The 22022-nt window shown below is 44.1% G+C and overlaps 1 protein-coding gene across 5 annotated transcripts in view; it reads right to left on the bottom strand.

The window, feature by feature from the left end:
• Window positions 1-2012: 2012 nt before the first annotated feature.
• B3GNT2 (UDP-GlcNAc:betaGal beta-1,3-N-acetylglucosaminyltransferase 2) overlaps window positions 2013-22022 on the bottom strand; it is a 78531-nt gene continuing 58521 nt past the window's right edge. Inside the window, exons 1-2 of one of the 5 annotated variants that reach the window (XM_050314465.1) lie at window positions 18097-18239; window positions 2013-3816 (exon numbers count right to left, since the gene is read on the bottom strand). In XM_050314465.1, the coding sequence (XP_050170422.1) occupies window positions 2614-3807 (1194 nt within the window). In that variant the 5' untranslated portion in view covers window positions 3808-3816; window positions 18097-18239 and the 3' untranslated portion in view covers window positions 2013-2613. Of the gene's footprint in view, window positions 3817-16750; window positions 16828-17267; window positions 17458-18096; window positions 18240-22022 lie in introns of those variants that run through there. The other 4 variants (XM_050314464.1, XM_050314466.1, XM_050314468.1 and 1 more) reach the window with 4 other exon arrangements.

The following is a 22022-nucleotide window of genomic DNA, read 5'->3' as shown; positions in this document are numbered from 1 at the left end:
TCCCATCACACTTCTGGATGCATTCTGTGCATCTTATCTCTGATATTTATTTTGCTTACTCTTCACACACTCCCAATTATTTGTCGAGACAATTCTTTCTCCATGGGAGTGGAGCAGAGACGTAATTGGACAATACAGTCACCAGAACTTCTCCATGCTCCCAGTAAACAAAACTGGTCTGTCCAATTTCCTCCCCAGAACCTTTTACCTCTTCATCCCACCAGCACCACCTGCTCAGCCTTTTCCTCTCCCTCTTTCTCTTGCCACTTCAGGAGGCGGGTAGTTGTTTTCTCACAGCGTTTCTCCTTTGCAAGTACCACTCAGCCTGTTCTTCCTTATTATCAGGTGCATCCTATGCAAGAGGCCTGTTTTTGATCTCATGGTTGCAGGAAGGGTATAAATTACACAATTAATGCTGGCACTCCACCAATCCCACCCATTTCACATAGTATCACATGTGCACTCCACCCTCCCTTACTCACACCATTTAAATCCTGGGCTTTTTTCCTGTCCCTTTTTTTTTCCCTTCAAGCCTCTCTTGCATGTCTGATCCTTCCATCGACCTCATCAGTATGTTTAGTGCTCACTTGCTTCTGTCTCTACTCAGCAACCCCCTCTTTCCCTTCCTTCTCCCTTCCCCCTCAAGACTCTTAGCACTACATCTCTCATCATCAACATAACTTACTTTCTTTCACTTGGCCCAAACTCCTGACAAAAATCCCACTAGCATTTAAGGAAACAGGGTGCTAGGAACAACAGACTAGGAAGGAACACGGTAAAACCTGAACAGTAAAACCTGCAGCTCTTTCAGAAAGGTGTAATTTCTCACGAGGAATGACAAAGCACGAGGTCAAACCTCATGGCACAGCACCAGAGCACAGTCTGTGTCTTTTACCCATCCCGGGGTTGAAGTGATCATCCACAGAACAGAAAGGTGGAAGACCAGACGCAAATCAAAGTTACCACATTTGTTCAAGGTAAATGAAGGGGAAAAAAAGCAGGTGAAGAAGCAAAGGAAAAGAGCTGTTGTTGCCAAGTTGTTTCAAACAAAAACTAAAGTGCCAGCTATTCAATCCATTCCTTTGACTCCTCTCAATTGTACAAGCAGTGGCATTGTACAGGCAATTATCTCTGTACTTACTGTTTCTCCCAGGGCACTTAATGTCCCTCTGCTTTCGCCAGAGTTGTCCATCTATTCCAGCATCTAACAAATACGTGCACAACTGTGACATTTTCTTGATAGTCTGGTACAGAAGCATTAGAGAAATAAAGCCTTTTGCTTCTGAACTTCTGAAATGTCCTTTTACTGAACACCACATACTAGAGCCCTGCAAGTCAACACGAAGCATTACATGAAATACTTAAATCACATTTTATTTTTCAAGTTCAAAAATAACAATTAGCTTTATTTAACATGTTACACGTATCAGATTTAAAATATCATGCTCTATTTAAATATCTGAATGACAACACTATACAAATAAAATGTTACACAAAATATATTTAAGAAAAATGTTTTGGTCTTCCATCTGAACAATAAATAGACAGGCACTTCTACATGTACAAAGAAAGCAACCACTATTTAGAATAATTCTTATAAGCAAGATGTGGAAATACAGAAGATCTGAGTTTCGAGAACATGTTTAACTCTACGTGAGGCTTCATGCAACTTCAAAGTTTGTTTCAAAATCCGAAACTCTTTGTATCTGCACAATTCTGCATTTGCTACCGCTTTATAGGAGATCCAAACCGTGCTCTCATAAGCAATGTGCAATTTCAGTTTTTCCCATCCAGCTACCTGATCACATTTAGTGCCCAAACAGGAAACAAGGATTGACCAGAGTAGCTTTTCACATAAATAACACCTGCAATAACTCATCTTTAGTAAGTTAGTTTGAGGCAGGGGCCAGACCTAAATGTACCTACTGCCCATCTCCAAACAAACTCTGTTCTTTTTCCTTATACATTGAGCTCTTATGGGGTGTTTCAAGCAGCATTATGCTTCTTTTGGATTAAAAAAAAAAAAAAAAAAAAAAAGGCATCATCTAATAAAAGGGTAAATCCTTCAGTCACAGATACACTTTGCACAAAAGATCCTAAGTAAAGGAGAAAATACTGTTTCGGGGTGCAAAAGGACTGAAAACTATACATTAAAACAAAAATCTAGATGTTAAAGTCTTGTAAATGTTTCATACCTAAAGATAAAATTACATTCCTCCAATTTGTGTATTTTCAATTTACAGTGGTTTCCACAACACAAACACTACTCAAGGAAAAATTATCTTCCACCAACACAATTAATGAAAGACGCATTGTGGTAGGCAATCCCTGTTTCCAATACAGCTACCCAGTCACTGACAGCTAGTTATATCCTCAAAATCTCTTTTAAAATTAAGACAAATATTGAAACATAACGACCATCAGGACAGTGGAAAAGTCAGGACCAAGTCTTCAAATCATCCCTTCAAATTTTAGTATTATTCTCATTTTCGAAAGTACAGGAAAAAAAGTTTAGGGAGAAAATTCAACTATTAAACAGAGCTTCAGTGATCCACCAAGGAAGTCAGACCCAAACCTGGAAAGTTAATTGTACTTGGACTTACGCACATTACTTTAACAATTTAAGTGTGGATCTTGCAAGCGTGTCCAAATCTTAATCATCTCTTGAGGTTTTCTACTGTGCACCAACATTAAGTTTGTGTAGGAACATATGTTATTTCTGTATTTCTCTTCGATATCAAACGTTTTGAAGCCTTTGTGTTTTTCCGGAGCAAGCCCAAGCTTCTGAAGGCACATTCCAGTATAAACATCATCAATAGGGTAAAGGAGTACCTGGTCAGATGCGTTATTCAGTCTTAATGCCAGATCACCAGAGTACAGAAACCCGCCACCTCCGGCGTACGGAGGGTATGAACCTTCATAAACGCTCTCTGGGATGTAGTACTTCAGTTTTTTTTCTCTGTGAGGTCCAGCATCTTTGATCACGTCGCCTATAAATAAGTCTTTGGCTTTTTCCTTTGATAAGCTCTTCAAGTAATCCAGGATCTGATGGGTATTCACAAAAACATCATCATCACCCTTAAATATAAACTGGACGTTCGCGCAACTGCTGCTGACCCACTTCAGAAACAGCACCTCTTTCAGGGTCAGGTTGAAGAAAGTATCTCTGTAGTTCCAGAGCAGAATGTCTTGGTGGGTTTCACTCTCAAATTTCAGCATGTGTGAAAGATCAGGAAAATGATCCTCTGGTGGGGTCTGCCCAAGTAAGAAGACCCTTTTGACTGTCACATCCCCTGATTCAATTTCCTTGCCCCAGGATTCCCTAATTGCTTGCCTTCTATCAAAATGGGGTATTAGCGACTTAATAGCCAGCAGCAGAAAAGGTTTATGTTCGCACTTGTTTGGCTGATCCATCACTAATGAATAATTTCTACATCTCAAATAAAGCAGGAAGTCTTTGAATCTGTCTGGCAGGTTTGCAAAGTCACTAACCTCTGAAGATACCCATGGGTCAGGGTCACAGGAACTGAGAGCGCTCAAGTTAGAACTCAGGTTCTCTTCCACAGTCATATTGGAAAGCAAGGCCAGAATAGGGTTGTACAGGAGTTCAAGCTTCTGCTGCTGCTTGTTCCAATAAGCTTTGTGAGGAGTATATTTTCTCCAGAATTTGCTACGTGGTATAACAACGCGGCCTTTCGCATTCTTCTCTTGGCTGCCACTTTTTGAGACTTCCACAATCACATAAATAAAAATGTTCACCATCATCAGAATTCCCAGCAGCTTTAATCTTCTGCGTCCAACACTCATTTCTCATATCTAGAAAGAAATAAAAGAAGATTTTTAGCCTTCCTCATAGCAAGCTCTTGACCCTCATAAAAATACAAACTACTTTCAGGTGAACAACACGAAAAAGTTAGTAGCCTAAAAACAGAGGTTACCTACACCCCCAAAAAAGCCAAAGCTGATCTGTCTGATTACATGCACACCTACAGCTCGTAGGTGTTTGGGGTCTCATCAGCAAGCTGCTAAAAATGCACAGTTCCCAGCTGCTGCTTAGGAAAGTTACACGGCATTTCACGGGACACCTAAATCAGCCAGCAGTGTTTGCTTATTATTTAGATCTCCTTTAAACACTTGACTGTAATAATAATTAGAATCTGAGCCCTCAGCTTGGCAAAGGCAGGCAGAGAAACTGTTTTTTTTCTGCTCGTAAGGTGAGCTGAAGGGTATAGACTAAATTGCTATATGATAAGGTCAGTTATTTTTAAATTAAGTTTCAAGCTTTTATACTTGCACTCATATATCTTCCAACTACGTAGCAGGCAGAGCCAAATTTTAAAGCATACAATCATTTTTCTGACAATTTCACTTGGCTGTTCCTTGGGAGAGGAGAGAGAGGCTGACAAAACTTGCCAGCTGCATTGCTGGTGTTCAGATCTCAGCAGACAAAGGAGAACTGGAATTTGGATTTTTTTTTTTTTTTTCCGCTCCAACTGGAAAAGAAATGAATGGTAGCTGAGTAAAACTGTAATTATTAGGAAGTTTAAAAAATATGAAAAGAAATAAAAAAGGAGAGGTCTGCCATACACGCAAGACTTGGAATTGCTGAATCAAAAGTTCTGTTACCCATCTCCACTTTTTACTAGAGAGACAAAACGGATCAATCCCTCTTTCTTCCACAGCTGTCAGGATGAAAAGTACAAGGAGCAACATGAAAACAGTGTGTTCCTCTAAAGCAGTGCTTATCAAACTGTTTACCAGCCCAGGGCTATATCCATGTACAAGCTACACAAATAATTCAGAATTACTAAGGTCAGTAAGACTACGCTTAAGTCATACATGGAACTCATTGTTGAAGACACTTCCATTTGCCAGGAATATAAATGACTCCTGGAAGACCAGAAAAACCTCATAGAAGATTTGTAACCGCTGTTACAAGCCCAGCTGTAAACATGGCCTCTGAGGTCCTGAAGTCACAGAGAACAGCAGACTGGGAGACTTGAAAAGTACGCCTTGTACTTGCTGCTCTTTTCATACTTTTTTTTTTCCAGCCATCACCAGATGACTGAGCTAGACTGACTCTTGATCTCTTCTGGTTTGATCAGCCTTACTTTCTTTTACTCCCCAACAAGTTAAACACTAAACTACTAAAAATTTAGTAAGAAAGCAGCAAGTAAATAATCAGCAATCTTTTTTCTCTTACTTGACCTTATTAAATCCAAAGGGGGTGGGTGGGGTGTATTTCTGAAATAAAAAGTCACTCCCAGAAGCAACAGGCTACTCAGAAACATCCCTGTTCTTCCTCATCTACCATCTGCATTATTAATTTTTGTATACATTCAGGCCAGATCCACTTTATGTACTATTCTATTCTCAGTCAGCTATGAAGTTTCTGTTCTAATTTTAAAGTAGTTTTCTTCTATACTTTAAAGACAAAAAACACACTCATGGTTAGTGCCATCACTGAAGCTAAACAGCTGAACTGTTACAAAACATTGGTTGGTCACACAGAGTTAAAAGAAACTTTATCTTCCTCTTTCAACTGCCACTGCAGTTTCCACTAAGAACAGATAATTAAATACTATTTTTCTTCACTTTCCCTCCAGTACAGCAAAAATACCAAGGAGGCAGCTGTCCCCTGTTTTGTACTACTCCATGCAGCTCAGCGTGCACGTCAGGGCTTATCTACCCTGTCCTCTAAAGCACTTCTCACCAGAACAACAGATGATGTGGTATCTGACCTATGATCCCGGGACTCCAGAGACACTGGGATGACATGCTCCCTCCTAGCAACAGCCAACAAAACTCGGGGTTGTCAAGAGCTCAGCCAAAGCTTGATTTTTCAGGATATGTAGCACTCACACAGCTCATCTGTCACAGCCCCCAGCTTACTAAGCTGTGAGTATTCAACACCTCTAAGTCATCAGGATACTCGACTCTTCTGAACACCAGACACCATTTGCAAACACTTAACAAAATCCTTCAAAACACTTCGACTGCAATTCCCCTGCAGCAAATGAGACAGGGATCCTATGCAGAACTTTTCGTCAGAAAAAGTCTAGCAAGATGACAGTGGTTCCATCACACACAGCACAGCAAATGATATCAGTCCCACAAGTAAACAATTCCAGCCCCAACCCTGTTCCAAGCTGTGGATCCACAAGCAGCTGAACCACTCTAATCACCTGATCACTCCTTTTGATGGAGACTCTCTCCTCCTCTCCTCCCTTTCTGACTCCAAGAACTCGGGTCCAACCCCTCCCTCACACTGGCTCTGGTGCTCTGCCAGGCCTCTCCATGAATCAGGTCCCACCACTCACCCAGCAGAAACCCAGCACTGACCAGAGATGCACACCAGGTAAGCACCACAGCAGCTACAGTGGAAGCACAGGGCAAGAAGGAAGCAAAGCAGACACATCTCTCTTCAGCAGGGATGACAACACACAAACAACTGAGGCCTTGGTTCTGGATCCACAATCCCCACCATCCTCCAGCAAGAGGCCTCCTAGCACTGTGGCTGTGACAGCATCACACTTACACCCTGGTGCAGGCAGTCATGTACCACCAGTCTCTGAACAGACTGTGCAGGTGGCAAGGTAAAACATCCAACTTTTCCACCTTCTTCCAAGTCTGACAGAAGCCACAGCCCTTAAACTGCAAATACTTGTATCTTCTACTGAGGACAGGAGTTATGCTGTATTTTCTAAGTGGGCTGAGTAACATGTCTGCATTACCTGACTGCCAAACCCAAGCATTAAAAGTCCATTTATTTACTGGGGCTGACAAAAGATAAGATAATCCTTATTAGCTGCAGGTATTACACCTACCACTCCACTGGTTCAGGGGTAAACTATCAGGAATTTGGCAAAACAGCGTTTTAATTCAGCTATCTAACAGATATAACCACCCTTCTCTCTTTGCAGAGGCAAGCTGTAGCTGGCACTAAGGCAGACTTGGATCTTACCATGTAACTTCAATTTGAGGCCTGGCATCCCTGATGGAAGTTGTACATGCAGCACAACTTCTGACAGTGTCAGCAACAGTGTGTGCAATAGTGACATTACATTTCTGAAAATAATTTAATTGCTTAACACATCACAAGGCATACTCAGTCCTCCTAACCTCCTGTGAGATGTATCAGTTCTCCTAAAAGCTCAGTTTTGTTCAGTAAGTCACGAGATTTCCAGATTGAGCAACAACACAGTTTTAGAATGTAAAGATGTTAAGAGCCCCAGGCTGTTATAAAAAGTCTGTGCTATTTCCAGCTTTAAAGAACTTGAACACTATTTATTTTTTAACTACACACAGTCATCTCTCTTTTTCCCTCCTCAGAGCTTTATACAAGTTCACTGTTATACAACAGTAATTAAGAAAATCGTAAGAACTGGAAAATACTGAACAGATATCAGTATTCTTCTACAGAAACACGTCACACACAGTGGCTACCACTAAAATCAATGTTCTCTGTGTTCTTCAAACAGCACAGTCTGAAACAATGTTCCAGTTGGAAGAAACTTATCAAGATAACACGCTACTCAAAGCAAAGAGTGCAACGAAATTCAGAGCAGTTAATGTTTATTTTAACATTAGTTTTAATTATTTGCATATACCTACTTTGAGACATCTTTCAGCATATTATTTAGTTTTGGGAGAAATGCCTATCTTGCAACATTTGAATACCAAAGGACACCAGTGCAACTCGTCTGTGGAATTTCAAGACCTGAGTCTTGAAAGGATGCATTTGTACTTTCCTAAAACACAGTCCAAGGCATAAAGAACTATAAAGAGTTTGATTAAATGCCAAACTAACTTCACATTCTGTTTTCCACTAGTTATCTTCAGCACACTTTTGCTCAAAAAAATCCAAAAGCAACACACACACACAAAAAAGAATTATGTTATTTTCTCTATATACACTTGCCACACCAGCTGTAAAATGAACTTTCATCTTTCTTCTGTTTGGTCATCTTTGATATGAAAATAACAACAACAAAAACCAAATCGTTTAGTACTTAAAGCTCACAAATAAGAATTTGTGGAGACTTTTTTCTGGAGCTATACATCAATGGGACTTGGTGTAAGGTGCAAACCACAGAACATACTCAGTTTTGCACAGACTATGAAGTCACTGCACACCCCACACAAGTGATGGCTCTGAAGTGAAAGAACAAAGCAAGACTCCCCTTGCAGCCTCTCGAGCCTCATCCAAGTCACAACCACAACCAAGCAGGGAGAACGTGCTCCAACAAGGTTCTTCTACAGCACAACCCACGAGTGACCACACTCCTCCACTGGGTCTCTTGATCAAGACTCCAAATCGCAGGGATCAAGAGTCAGCCTTGATGAGGTGAGAACACCATCCTATAAGCCTGTCAGGGAGACAATCAGATTATCACGGAAGCCAACTCCCCGAGGTGCAATGCACAGACCCTGCAGCTAACCTGAAGGGATTTGTGAGCACGACATTCAAATTGCTCAGACTACCACCACCACCACCTGGACGCCAGCAGGTTTTCACTGTTATGCACAGCCTTGCTTTTCAAAGCAATCAGATAAGGCAGAACGTTTGAAGGCATTGCTCAGAGCAGTTACGTTCCGATGAAACTCACGAAGTTAACCTGCCAAAAGCTGACTCCTTGAGTTAGAACTTCTAAGTTTACAAATAGGTGGGGAAATCCCTCCTACAATTAAGTTTGTAAAAGCTTAATGAGAATTCAGCTCCCTACCCCAAACAGCCTACTTGACTGCTGTCCCGACACTACTGATGTCAGCTTTTAACTGTGGTATTAAGACCTTTCATTTGCTGTTGAATGCCAAGTTCTCAGAATCACAATTCCAGAATCTTCAGAGTTCCTGTCACCATTTTCACTAATTTCAGCTGTTCCCCTCCCTCTAGCTCTTCCAGCAGAAAAGAGAAGTTACCAGAACACGCTATGTAAAATAACATCTATGAAACCAAAGTTTTGTTGAATTTATATTGCTGTTTAGAAATATTGCAGCAACACCCACAAAGTCTGCACCAAGTTATCTTTTCAAAGTAATTCAACAGTAAACAATTAGTTATAACTTCATTAAAACCGGCTTATGTGAAATTCCTGCTCGACAGAACACTTAAGAGATGGAAGAGATGCTATCAGATCTCCACCATTTCAAACTGAATACTTCTAATCCCAAACCAAACGGCTCAAGTCCCAAACTCTTCAACTAGAGAGTGATCTATTTTTTCCTCCATTTTTAAATGAGAATCAGCTACCACCAAATCCTCAGATCATCCCAACCCTGTCTATATTTTAAGTTGATATAGGTGTCTCTCACAAAAGCTTTGGGTTTAATTAAGATATTTAAATACTGAGCACCTACTGAATTCACTGCAAGTTACGTCTAAATATTGTCTTTTTAGCTGTTAAAATTAAATTCTTGGATTGGCTGAAAGAATGTTCAGATTCCTATTTGAATTGTTTCAAGTGTTTCTGTAGAAGATCAAGGTGTATGCAAGAAAAGCCTTCTGGTCATTATGAAAACTGTTCTGTAAACTCAATCCCAGGTTTAATGTATCTTCCAATTTTCTACTGGTATAGACTACTTGAGTTTGGTCATGATTTCCTACAGGGATGAAAAAGCAACGGAGCTCCACATGTACACCACTCTTACATAAGGCAATTTAAACCATGGCAGTGTCCCTATAAATTAGCACATCATGCTAACAGCACCATTCTATACCGACACACCTACAGCCACAATAAACATCTATGAAGGTGTTCCTCACTGCACATGAAAAAAAAAAAACCCTCGAACCAAATAAAAAAACACCTGTGGCCAAAAAAAAAAAAAAAAAAGGAAAAAAATATTGTTCTTTTTTTAATCAGTAAAAAGGGTTTGGGTTGTTGATTTGGGGTTTTTTTGTTAGTAACTGAGATTCCCTGCTGACAACTGAGGGTAAGATCTCAACTCACTATAAAAACAAACATTAAAGTTTAACGTGCTGGTATTTGAGGGCCTGTGGTAGCAGAAGTGACCTGTTTTTCCCAATTTGTTAATACAAAAAAGTCACTCTAAGGTAAGTTCAAGCTTTAGAATTACAGTATTGTAAATTTGTTAGGAATAACCCAGAGCTGCCAGCTTCTGATTTAAGAACTTCAGTTTTTAGTTACCCTTAACAGGCTTCAGCTTGAACAAACAGTAAATTATAAAGGCTGAAGATAAGGGGTTTAACCAAGTGTCAGCAGAGAAGTATTTCTTGGAAGAAAATTAATTGCCATTCATCACGTCCATTACAAGTTGGGGAGGTACAGTTCCACGGCAGTTTGAAACAGTTTCAGTCACAGCTGACTCATTCCTATAATTTATTCCTTCCCCTACAAACTGCACAGTCCCATCCAACCTCTGCACTGAGAGGATTGTGGTGAAACGGTTCAGGGAGCCAAAGGATGAAAAAGCACATGACAATAAAGCAGCAATTAGTTTTCAGCTGCCTCACGTCACCAGATGTGTTTGCCACTGTGCTGCACAAACACCAAGGATAGAGCAAAAGAAAAGTGAAGACTCCCACAGCCCAGACCACAGCAGATCCTGTTTCTCATCAGCTTAAGCTTCCACGTACCAGCACATTTGCTGCTGCAGCCCGACACTTCTGGTGTTGTTCACCCACAGAGGTCCCACAGGCAGGGCCAGACCCACCACTGGTCCACCCGAAACAGAGTTTGGGCAACCTCATCTTTCACAAAACACACCCAGGGGTCTGAATTTCTCTTAATACTTTTTGTAAGCAGGCCTGCGGGTTGCCTATTGAACCCGCTCATTTCTGCTGCTCTTAGTTCAGGGCTTGGTCTCACCTGGAGCGTTATCTGCCCGTAATTACTGGAAAGCCAAGGAAGTGGATAATGAACTACCTTCCTCCCAGATTCTTAGTACTTGGATCCGTGCTAGTCCTGGTAACACACTGCAAACCTGACTCATGCTTTCAAGGCACATTTAAAGAGATAAAGTCTGCTGGACAGACATGCTCTTACTCCTTGCTTTTGTGCTGTACTTGAAATTAAAAAGGTGTTTTAATGTACCTATTCAAGAGGCAGATGACCATAATTTCCACAAACAAGACAAGTCATCTCCTCCTGTTATCTCTTCCAGTTTTGTCTTCAAACCAGTAATTAGTCCTGCCCTAACCATATCTCAACTAACAAAAGCCATCCTTCAAGCACCTGCACTTCAACTCATCAAAACCTTTTACCTCTACTTAGTCTTCCTGACCATGTTAAGCTCAGGCACAAAACACACTGCTAAAAACTATGTTTCAAAAGCAAGTACAGTGTAACCTGGTATGTCTGTTGAAGTTACTACCTACCCTTGATGACCACTGTCCTTTTGGGTTAAAAATAAACCAACGCTGGTTTTCAGTTTGACTTCCACAAGCCGCCGCTTTTGCAGTCGGTGGCTGGGTGATGGGATACACGGCTGGGACTTCCCAGCCACCTCAAGCCATATTTCCCTGCAAGTGCTGTGTGGCTGTTCAGAAGGCAATCCAAACCACATTCATATCGTGAATATTCACGTCAGAACTCTGGGATCTGCCTCTTGAACTTACAGTACTGAACTAAATACGTGTTTGAGAATGCAGAACCTACCTTTTAAAATGCAAATACGTGAAAAATACTTCTGCCTTCAACTGGTTTTGGTTTCAGGTGTAATTAACGAGTACAGTAGAAGTTTTTCATCTTTCTGAATAATTCATTTAAGGTTCAGAAAAATCAGCGGAGTTCACCGTCTTCCTCCAAACTTATAAAACCTAAGATGCAGACCTCATTCTAGCCTGTCAAGTTTATGGAAAAGGACACAATTTCTTCAGAGCTTTAGGCAGCTAAAGATGCATATAAACACCGGGAGGATTTTGTAAAAGATCTTTAAGCCGGTTAGGCAGCTACTCCCATTTTTGTTAACAGCAGATAATCATCTAACCCGATTAGAGACTTCTAAATCCAATGGAGTAGTACCTTCTGTACCTGTTACCTGCACACAGATGTAAAGTATCCACTGAGTTTGTGAGTAGTTTAGGTAACCAAATTTAAGCTGTTTTGCAGGTCTTTTAATTGTTTTTATTCAAGAGCAAATCAACAGTAGGTGTGCAGAAGACAGCCTTCCATTACCAGTTTCTAACATTCAAATATCAGATTAAAAAAATTACAATTGTTCAAGTAAGATAAAACAGCACTAAATTCAGGGTACAGAGCAACATTCAGCTGCAGCTCTCCTTAAACTCACCTAGAAGAATCCCACCCTTTCCCAGGCCATGAATTCCCATATTTGCCCAGCTCACTGTACTGCATTCTGTATATCCCACACACACACCCTGATGGGGCACATCAGCTGTCAGTACCATGCTTCTACTGTAAAGTCCATACAAGTGCACATATCCTCTGGTGGTTCATAAGCCATTGAGCCACTGAGAATTAAAGCTTTTACAGAAAAACAAAAATTAGTCGTTCCCACCCACAAATCAAGATTTCTTGCTCATTTCATTTAGAGCTGACTTACAAATTAAGTGATTTTAGTCAGTTCGTCTCAGATTAACTCTTCTGTGAGCTTAAAATGAAGCAGCTGCAAAATTTCAGAAATTATTTACAAAGACCAACAGAACTAGTTGCAGATTAAGTGCTTTTCAACCCTTACTATTGTATTTCTCTAAAACAACAAAACTTTCTTAACCAACTGCTTATGGAAACTGTTTCATCAATTCTCCCTTTAAAATAATCTCAGCACCACACCCATCACACACTGGGATTCTTTTCCTTACTTAAATGCTAATTGCCTCTCATGAGACACCTATTCACTCACTCTTCTGCACAGCTCATCACAAGACAGTTTAATGATCCAGTCTTTTCACCGGGTTTTACATGACCCGGAGATTTGGGAGAGGTTTACATAGTCATCTTTTAATCCTAAAAGGCCCAAGAGAAAGATACAAGCAAAGTGCAAGATCAAGCCCAAGATACCTGTTAGTTCTTCCTACGCAAAAGCAAAAGGTGACTGAACAGATCTGACATTTATTCCCAAACTTTTGGTTAGTGACTTGTTCACTCTGTACTAAAACAACAGGAAGAGCTTGTATTTCATTATATTATCATCATCTTTGTTGCTTTTTAGCTGGTTTCTAAGCACATAAAGGGTGCTGACTTACATAAGGGACACAGCCGTGAAGTAGCAGCAGACTCATGAAAAACATTTAAATATATATTTGTGAGGTCAGCACATGGTATAACAGGGAGATTACATAAGTAATTTTTGTTAACTGCACTCACAGGGCACAAATTCCTCTCTAAATCAAATGAAGCACTATCCTGTGCAGGGCCAGGAGCTGGGACTTGAACGATCCTTGTGGGTCCCTTCCAACTTAGGATATTCTATGATAAGCACTTGCCTGAACGTAGCTTATGACACACCAGAAACATCAAACACTAATCCCATGACTGCCCAGGCACACAACCACAACCACCCAATTCGATTGTTAAGACTTGGGTTAAAAATGTAACTTCACAAACTGCCATATAAAAAAATAGGGTATACCTGGAAAAAAAAAAATAAGACTTTAAAAAGTAAACAGATGGCTACTTGCTTCAAAATTGCTTATACACTTCTATTATACAGTAATAGACAATGTAGTAAGAAGGCACGGTAGGAGAAAAAAAATCCCAAACCAACAAAGGAACAAAGATGGTTTCAAGCTTTTGGAAGGCAATCAAACCTAATGGCCTTCAAGAAACATTAACATGAAAACCAGACATGTTAAAATGCTCACCATTTTTAATGAAATACGTATTTCTTTCTATATTCTGTGCTTTCTACAAAAACATACAAAAAACCCTTGTTGCCACAATAAGTACACTCTTGCCAATATCTTCCCCCCATCCTGCCTTTGACCCGTTCTTGGCCAGTTTTAGAATTACACTGTTTAAGAAGCTTTAAGCGTGTGGCAAACCTGCGAGAAACCTGCCACGCTCTACTACGTAGACTGGAAATGCTTCCACTGGAAAAAGAAGACATTTAATGGGATTTTTAGAGCAGGACACACAACCCAGTAAAACACAAAGACCTGGAATGTCAACCCTTGTGTTTCTGACACAGCTGCTTAGTCACTTGCCATCAAAGAGCACCAGTCTGACAGCATACAGAAAAAGCCCATCAAGTCAATAACTCTGAAGTTTCACAAGCTGTCTGAAGCAAAGATTTTACAAGATAATCTGACGCACATTTGTCAAAAAATGAAGTAATCTGCTGAAAAAGGACAAGTTAACAAAGAATTTGGCTGAGGATTTTAACTGACACTGTTCAATCTTTTTCCTATCCTTTATTTAATTTGGAGCAATACGACTATACAGATTTCTGTCAAACGCACGTGTCAGTGACAAGCCATCAGTGCTTCCTGACTGCTGTGATAACGACAATATTGGCTGTGATAGGGGACATATGTTTCAACAGGATCAGCACCGACACAGTCTTTTGTCACCACCATTTGTTCTCCTTCAACTGGCTTTACACAGCCAACAGGGAAAAAATCACTGTCAGAGCCAGTCCCACTGCAAAAAGAGGTGCACCAGGTGGCAGTAAAATGACAATTCCTCACCGTCTAAGCGCTGACAAGTCACCATGGAGGAGCACTCCTCTGAAAGACTTTGCTCTCCAAGCAGTCTGATAGTAGGCAAGAGGAAGACTCAAATCCTGCTTTTCTTCCCCCCCCTACATATACTGTGACTTGTTCGTGCAGGCAATTGCACAGATTTGTCAGCACGCAACACAAAAACACTTTCCACTTCTCATTTTTTAATCAAACACTACTTTTTTTTTTCCCGAGCAAACGCTGCCTCTGTGCTGATCTCCTCAGCAGCATCTTCGTTACCCAGAAGTATTTAGCAATTTCAAGAGGAGCTTCCAGGCAACCACAATAATTTTTTTTACCACCAACAATACTGTGTTCATTAGGAACAATCTCTAGGGAGAACTGTGAGTTTTACCTCTTATGGCACAGACAGCTCACTGCACTCCCAGTCACCTAATGCATGACCTTCAAAACAAGTCCCTTCAGCAGTGTTACCTTGCTGCTCCATCTCGCTTTCTGGCATTTTTCTCATCTTTTAATAGTATATGGAGAAAAAACATGAGCATAAATCCATGCAAAACGACTCTAGAGACGACAGAATTGCTTTAAATAAATTCTATTTTTTTGCTGGAATATATATAGCCACACAACTGTACTGCACAAGATCTCGTGTAGAAAGGCAAAGCAAGCAGCAAAACAAGGGGTTCCTTTAAGCCAAAATATTTTGATTCTAACCGACAGCACTGTCTTCTTAGGTATATGACAAACATTCTGTATTTCAATTCACCTCCACGGCAGTATCACTTTCTAAAGATTCTACTACTGTCTCAAGTCGTTCATGGCCCCAGAAAAGAAGAAAAAAAAAAAAAAAGGAAACAAGCAAAACACATTAGAAACTACATCTGCAGAATGAGAAAAGATGATTCTCTGTTTCGTTTCCTCCACGCATTTCATAGTCATTGGGAGCCAATTCAGCTCCTCCAGCAGTTTATCAGGCATTAGGCTGGGTCACTAAGTGACAAGGCAGCCCCTGCCAGCAGCCACCTGAACAAAACGCCAACTGCACCACTCACTGGAGCGTCATCTGCTGCCCCCACCACCCCACCCTCCACACACGCCCTCGGTGACACCACCAGGACCTGACGCCAAAGCGGAGCTGCAAAGAAGAACATGAAACCGTTTTAAGCAGCTTAAAGAAAGGACTAAATTCCGCGCTGCCTCTCTTTTAAGAGAGGCGAGAAATAGTTTACCAGAAATTTCCTCAAAGGAGAACGCTATAATCATGTTTCCTCAACAACTTTAAGAGTATATATCTAGCATGTAATTTTATGCATCTTCCCGCGTCCAGATGAAATTCTTCTGTGCCCAGACCCACTTTTCTCCGTCCAAAATACCAAAAAGAAAAAAACCACAAACAACAAAACAAACAAACAAACAAAAAACACAGGGAAAAAAACCTCAACTGAACCACGCAAACTCTTAATTTGCATAGTTAAAACTAAACGTTAGTGTTTAATAATCAACTCCAAGAGCACCGAGCATTTTGGGAAGCCGGATTAAAGGGTTACTCAAGTAACTTTCACCACGAATTTTTGCAGGATGACTAATGAATTGCGAGCTGCAGTTCAGCCACAATCACAGCGAGTAACCTGAAGTCCCCCACCCCTAACGGGGTACAGTACGTCTGAGGAAGTTTACAGGACTGAAAAGCATCACCTCGTGATGGAGCACACACATTCAGGGCCAGTTCTGGCAAAAAAACCCATAATTTTCCCCCTTTCAGCTTCACCGAAGTCCGTATTACAGAGCCACTACCTCAGCACCACATAGTAACGCAAAATTCCAGGTACCTTGGCGGACATTAATAATTAACCTACTGGGTTGCAGCCCGCTAATGAGCTGAGATGAGCCGAGCCCAGGAGATGTGCGGGTCTCCCCCGCTACGCACCCGGCGGGCGCTGCCCTCCCCTGTGCCTCGCCTCCAGCCAAGGAGCGGGATTGCAGCAGCACCCAGCACTGCAGCATTGGGCTTTCTCCGGGAAAAGCTCACGGTTTCAGCACCAACTCCGCCTCCCCACGTTTAAATAAATAAAAAAAAATATAAAAATTAAAGGGAAAAAAAAAAAAAGAGAAAAAAGAAAAAAAAGGTAAACGACGACAAACCTACGGTGGGGCTGAGCTGGCCTAAGTTTCATCCATACCAGCAGATCGTGCCTCTCCTTCCCCTCCTCGCCTGGCTCGGCTGCAACATGTGCCGGCCGCCGGTGCTCCCCGAGCGCCCGCGTGGTGTGACCCCACCCTTCCACCGCCTGTCACCTCCCATTCCGGGGGGAAAAAAAAAAAAAAAAAAAGTACCAACCAAAAAAACCCCGAAGCCCTAGGAAAAAAAAAAAAAAAAAAAAACCAAACCCGAAACACCCATTCCGAGTAAACAGATGTCTGCGAGCGTTCGACATCCCCCCCTCCCCTCCCTTCCCCCGCCGGCGGCTCGCAGCGGTCAGTGCGCAAATAAAGCGAGGGGGGCTGCGAGGAAGGAAAACCTCGCGACCTGGAAAACCCGGTGAGGTAAAAATTAAGTTGAAAAATTATTTTTTTCGATTCCCCCCCCCCCCGCCCCGTCCCTCCTCGGCCCCTCTCGCAGCCGGCAGCCGAACAACAACCCCCCCTTCCCCGCACGTACCTTGCCCGGCAGCCTCGGGTCTCGGCCGGGGATGTTCCTGCCGCCGCCTCCACCATGCTTTTGTCCACCCGCGGGGCTGCCCCTCGCCGCGGGGCTCCCACCCCCGGCCCGCCGCCCTGCCCCGGCCCCGCCGGCCCCCGCACCTGAGGGGCGATGCCGGGGCGGCGCCGCGGAGGGGGCTCGTCCCGTCCCGCCGCCGCCTCCTCCCCCGCGGGGACGGGCGCTCACCGCCCGCTCCTCTGTGCCCTCAGGGCCGGCCACGCCTGAGGTGCGGGAGCGGCGGGCGGAGCGGGGCCGGGGCCGGGGCGCGGAGCAGGACGCGAGGGGGACGCGCGCCCGCGGCGGGCGGGGCGGGGCGGGCGGGGCCGCGCCCTCCTCACTTGTTGCCCTGTGGCGGAGCCGGGCGCGCGCCTTCCCGCGCGGGCACGCGCACCGCCCGCCCGCGCCGCCGCCGCCTCCTCCTCCCCCCCCCAAAGCTCCAAGCCCCGCCAGGCGCCGCCGCGGCCGCACCGCGCGCTGCAGGCGGGGCGGGCGGGGGCGAGGCACTGAGCGCCGCGCTCCCGCCGCGGCCCCGCCCCCAGCCCGGCCGGCGGCGCAGCGGGTTGGCGGAGAGCGCGCGGCGCGCGCCCCGCGGGCCCGGGCGGGGCACGTGAGCCGGGGGCGGCCGCGGGGGGTCCCCGCGGTTGCCGGACGGCCGCGTCCCCGAGGAGTCGCGCGGGCGGGCGGGAGGAGCTCCCTTCGCCAGCCTGCTCGTTCCCACCACCATCCCCTCCCTGGGGCTCCGCGGGGCCGCCCCCGAGCCCAGCCGGTGAAACGAGACGGTATTTACCTCAAAAAACGTGGGTTTTATTGTCGGAGGAGAGAGGGGAAGGAGGTGCCGCCCCGGACATCACCGCGCTGCCGCTCGCCTTTCTGCTGGGCCAGGTGCTGCTCTCTCCTCCCCGTGGAAACAGCCCCGGCCCGGCACCCTCCTCCTCCCGAGGGGGTGGCCCCGGGTGACACCTCCCTCCTGCTCGGACGCGGTGTTTTGCAGAGAGCTCTGTCTGCGTGGGCACCGCGGGTCACTGGCCCTACCTCACCTTATGGCAATTTTCCCTTTTTTTTTGTTTTTTTTTTCCCCACACACAGCATCAACCCCTCATCCATGCTGGAAAATTGGAAAATGCCCTTCCATTTTTTTTTTTTTCCTCCTTAATGTCCCTCCTTTTTAAGCCAGGTAATTGCAGCTGGCCCACCTTCACGTGGATCGTCTTCAAAGCTTTTGTCACAGAGTCCAGGAGGGAGGAGAAAATGAGTGTTTTAGGCTGTCGAGGCTTCCCTGAGTAAATAAGTTTCTGAGAATTTCCGATTTTGGAGATGTGCCTTCCAGGGCTGATACTAATCACTCATGACTCATTCACATTAGTAACCCTCTATTTTTTTGTGTTGTTCTTTGCTTACTTGGTAAGCTGATGAGACTACAAATCCTAGGCAAACATCCCTGCTGAAACGAACTAAAGGAATCTCTTTTAGACCGAGGATGCTGACTGAAATAAGACATAAAAATGTGTGCTGCTACAGCAAAGAGTGGAGCCTTCAATCTTGGACAGATCAACAGCAACTAGCAGACAGATTTGCAGTTCCCATGGACCGTGAACCTCACAGCTTTTTGTCCTGTACAGGATAAAAATGAACACATGCCACTGGTTTCTATTTTTAGCACCTGCATTCTGAGTTCAGTGTAAGGAGAGGCCCAATCAAAGGAACTGTCTCAATGTCACCTGGCACAATCACATAAAAACTGTTTTCACTGCAAAGGGAAGCGTTAAGGATGTCCCCGTGATCCATGAAAACACACATTGATGCACTTCCATTTTACAGCGCTCATTTTCACCAAGGCTCAGTAGCTGATGTGCGCAGTCATAAACACGACTGGTTTGGCAAACACCATGAGTACCCACACAGCACATACTGAGCTCCCCATACTCTGCCAGTGGATGCCAATGGAAAACCTGCAGCGAGTCATTTGGAGCTGCTCTTAAAATCTCTCCCAGGAGTCTGGAAGAAACGTCCCCATTCACAGTGCACTGGGAGAGACATTGCATATTTCATTCCTATTCAAATATTTATATATGTACTTCACGTTTGAGTAAAGCTGTCCTTTTCATCAGCGCAGAAAGATCACAGCAAAGGGAGGAATTACCCTAAATCGGCAAAGCATCATTGTCCATTAAGTAACACAGGGCTGGAAAGGAGAATTAAGTGTCTGTCAGCCAAGAGCTTGGCTCCATTGCACGGGAGATTTCATAACAATATGTTTTGAGATCAACTAAAGAAAAAGAAAACAAAAATCAACTGTAACAGTATATCACGTAATACCGGGTGCTAAGGAGCCTGGAAAAACACATTAAAGCTGAAAAGTTTGGACAATGGTGAAATGGTCTGCTGTCTTTGGGGGAAGGACATTTCTCCTCCCAGTCCCACACCCATGGCCATGCCTCATCCTCTGTAATCACACCGACTTAACTGGTCATGGGGCTGCATTTTGAAACCTTTGGAGGGGGAGGTGTTTTAATCCAAATATATTCCCTGATCCAATTGCCAGCCTCAAGGGTTAGCTGAAAGGAGGAAAATACCTAGAACCAACATTGCCATGAAGCACAGCATGTTTGCAAACCACTGCTTCACTGTGATTGATGTCCCTGCTGTGCTCAGGGCAGCTACACCCCAAAAAAACGCCAACAAAGGGTGAAGCCAGAGCACTTTCCAGCCCTGCTCTCCCAAGCAAGCAGATCAGATCAGCCTTCCCCAAATCTGTGCGTCAATGCCAGGCAAAGCGTTAAGTCCGGGGAGGTTTCTTACTGATGCTGCCAGTTAGCAGGTCCTGGTTTGAGTACCAGTGAGCACAGCGCTGTCCTGCACCTCATCCCGCTGACACCGCATGGAAACTGCTCCAGCTCTAAACTCAAACCTCCCCTGACAGTCATCAGGTTTAACAGTCTCGTTAGCACAAGGCAATCCCACAAAGCAACTCTCTCCCCCATCCCATCCTGACTCTAAAGCCTGAGAGCCGCTCCTTCCCTCCTGCCCCTCGAACTCTCACTGGGGGCCAGGACACCTACCCCTCAGTTCGTGTCCCCACGGGGGTTTGGGGGACAAGGTGGGCACGCTGGCTTAGCACAAGGCTCACCAGCTCCTTTGCAAATTAGGGAGCAGGGAAGGCCAAGTGGAAAGACAGCCCACCTTCTTTAAACCAGCCTCCTTCCTACGCCCCTCTCTGCCTGCACTGGCTAGTGCAGCGTCATGCTAAGCCCATGCCAGCACCCCATCTTGTTTAGAAGCACCTCAGCCACTTCAGAGTCATATCTATTTTATTTTATTTATATCTCTTTCCCCCTTTTCAGCAGGCCCTGTTGCTTACAGCAGCTGAGGCAGGAGAAAACAACACTGTCAAGCAAGGACACAAATCCACCTGATGTCCTGCCATCCTGTGTCATGACCTGATACAACCTTATACATTAATTACTGAGAAACAGCTCCTACCAGCACCCAGACGTGCTGTTCCCAAGCTTCTGCTGTTCCCAGGCTTTTGCTGTTGTTGTTGACATTGTTGATTTGAAAGGGCCTGCTGAGAAAGAGGATTTGTTATCCAGCTGTTGAGACAGGTAGTGCCAGAGTAAGGAGTAACCTCATAAAAATATGCTTTTTAAAGCAATGACAATGAAGCAGACATTAATTACATCTTCCAGGGAGTACAGTCCCTGGGCCACTTGCAACGTGCACTGTAGGATGAAGCAGGACACAAGGGATCACATCTAAACACAGATGTACAGCCTCTCCTGGATGGCTGGTTGTGTTTGGGTGGAACTAAGGGAGGCCTGAAAAATGTGCTATTAAAGTTATTCTGCAGTTTGCTTCAATAGAAGAAGCAGGATTTTCATGTTTCAGGTCTCTAAAGCTAAGCTTTGTGACAGACACAGTAGTAAATTGTTGTTCTTCTTTTTTTTTTCCCCCTCTCCTGAGAAAGAAAGCAAACGGTTCTGATTGCAGCAACTTTAATTTGGCCTGAATCTGGATAAACTATTTTGCCTACATACTCAAAAATACCACCTTCACTCAGCATCATGATTAGATGCACAGTACAGCCCTTGTCAGGGAGTTGCAGGGCACCAAATATTTCCCAGTAGCAGGTTAGAGGGAAGTTGTGTGTTCAGGGCATTAGATATTATATCACTTGATGACAAAAATTCTTGTTGCCCGAGGTTTTGCATAGGTAGGATGATGTGCATGACAGCCAGAGAAGAGAAACTTTTAAAAGGATTCAACTCTCACTTTTTATCAAGTTCAAAATAGTTTCTGGGGTTTTTTTCCAGGCTATTTATTCATAGCAATTGGGTTCACTGTTAATAAAAGCTGACCTGGGGACTGCTGCATTTACATCTATGGAAATGAACTGTGTACATTGGCCTTTTCTCTCTAGCATTTGCCTGTTAATTAATTATTGGTGCATTGCCAGGAGCAAAGGAGAAGTAGGAATGAGTCTCAGGTTATAAAATCCTCAAGGTTATCTTGCTCTCCCTGTTCCACTGCAGGAAAGCAAGAGCAAGAAAGTCAGACAGAGCCAGGCTGCTGAGAGGTGGGGACCGGCCTTGGGGCACTCTGCTCCAGGGGGCCATGTGCTGCATTCCTGGGGGAGCCACATCACATCCCATCCCACATCTCTCAGTCACTGCAGTGGCTGCAGGCACGTCCCGTCCTCCCCCAGCTACTGGAAAG

Source organism: Myiozetetes cayanensis, unplaced genomic scaffold (assembly GCF_022539395.1).
Source record: "Myiozetetes cayanensis isolate MyiCay16 unplaced genomic scaffold, myiCay2020 scf2-11, whole genome shotgun sequence".
In the NCBI taxonomy this organism is placed as follows: Eukaryota; Metazoa; Chordata; class Aves; order Passeriformes; family Tyrannidae; genus Myiozetetes; species Myiozetetes cayanensis.
Note: the sequence above shows the minus strand (reverse complement) of the source record. Positions and strands in the feature narration are given on the sequence as shown.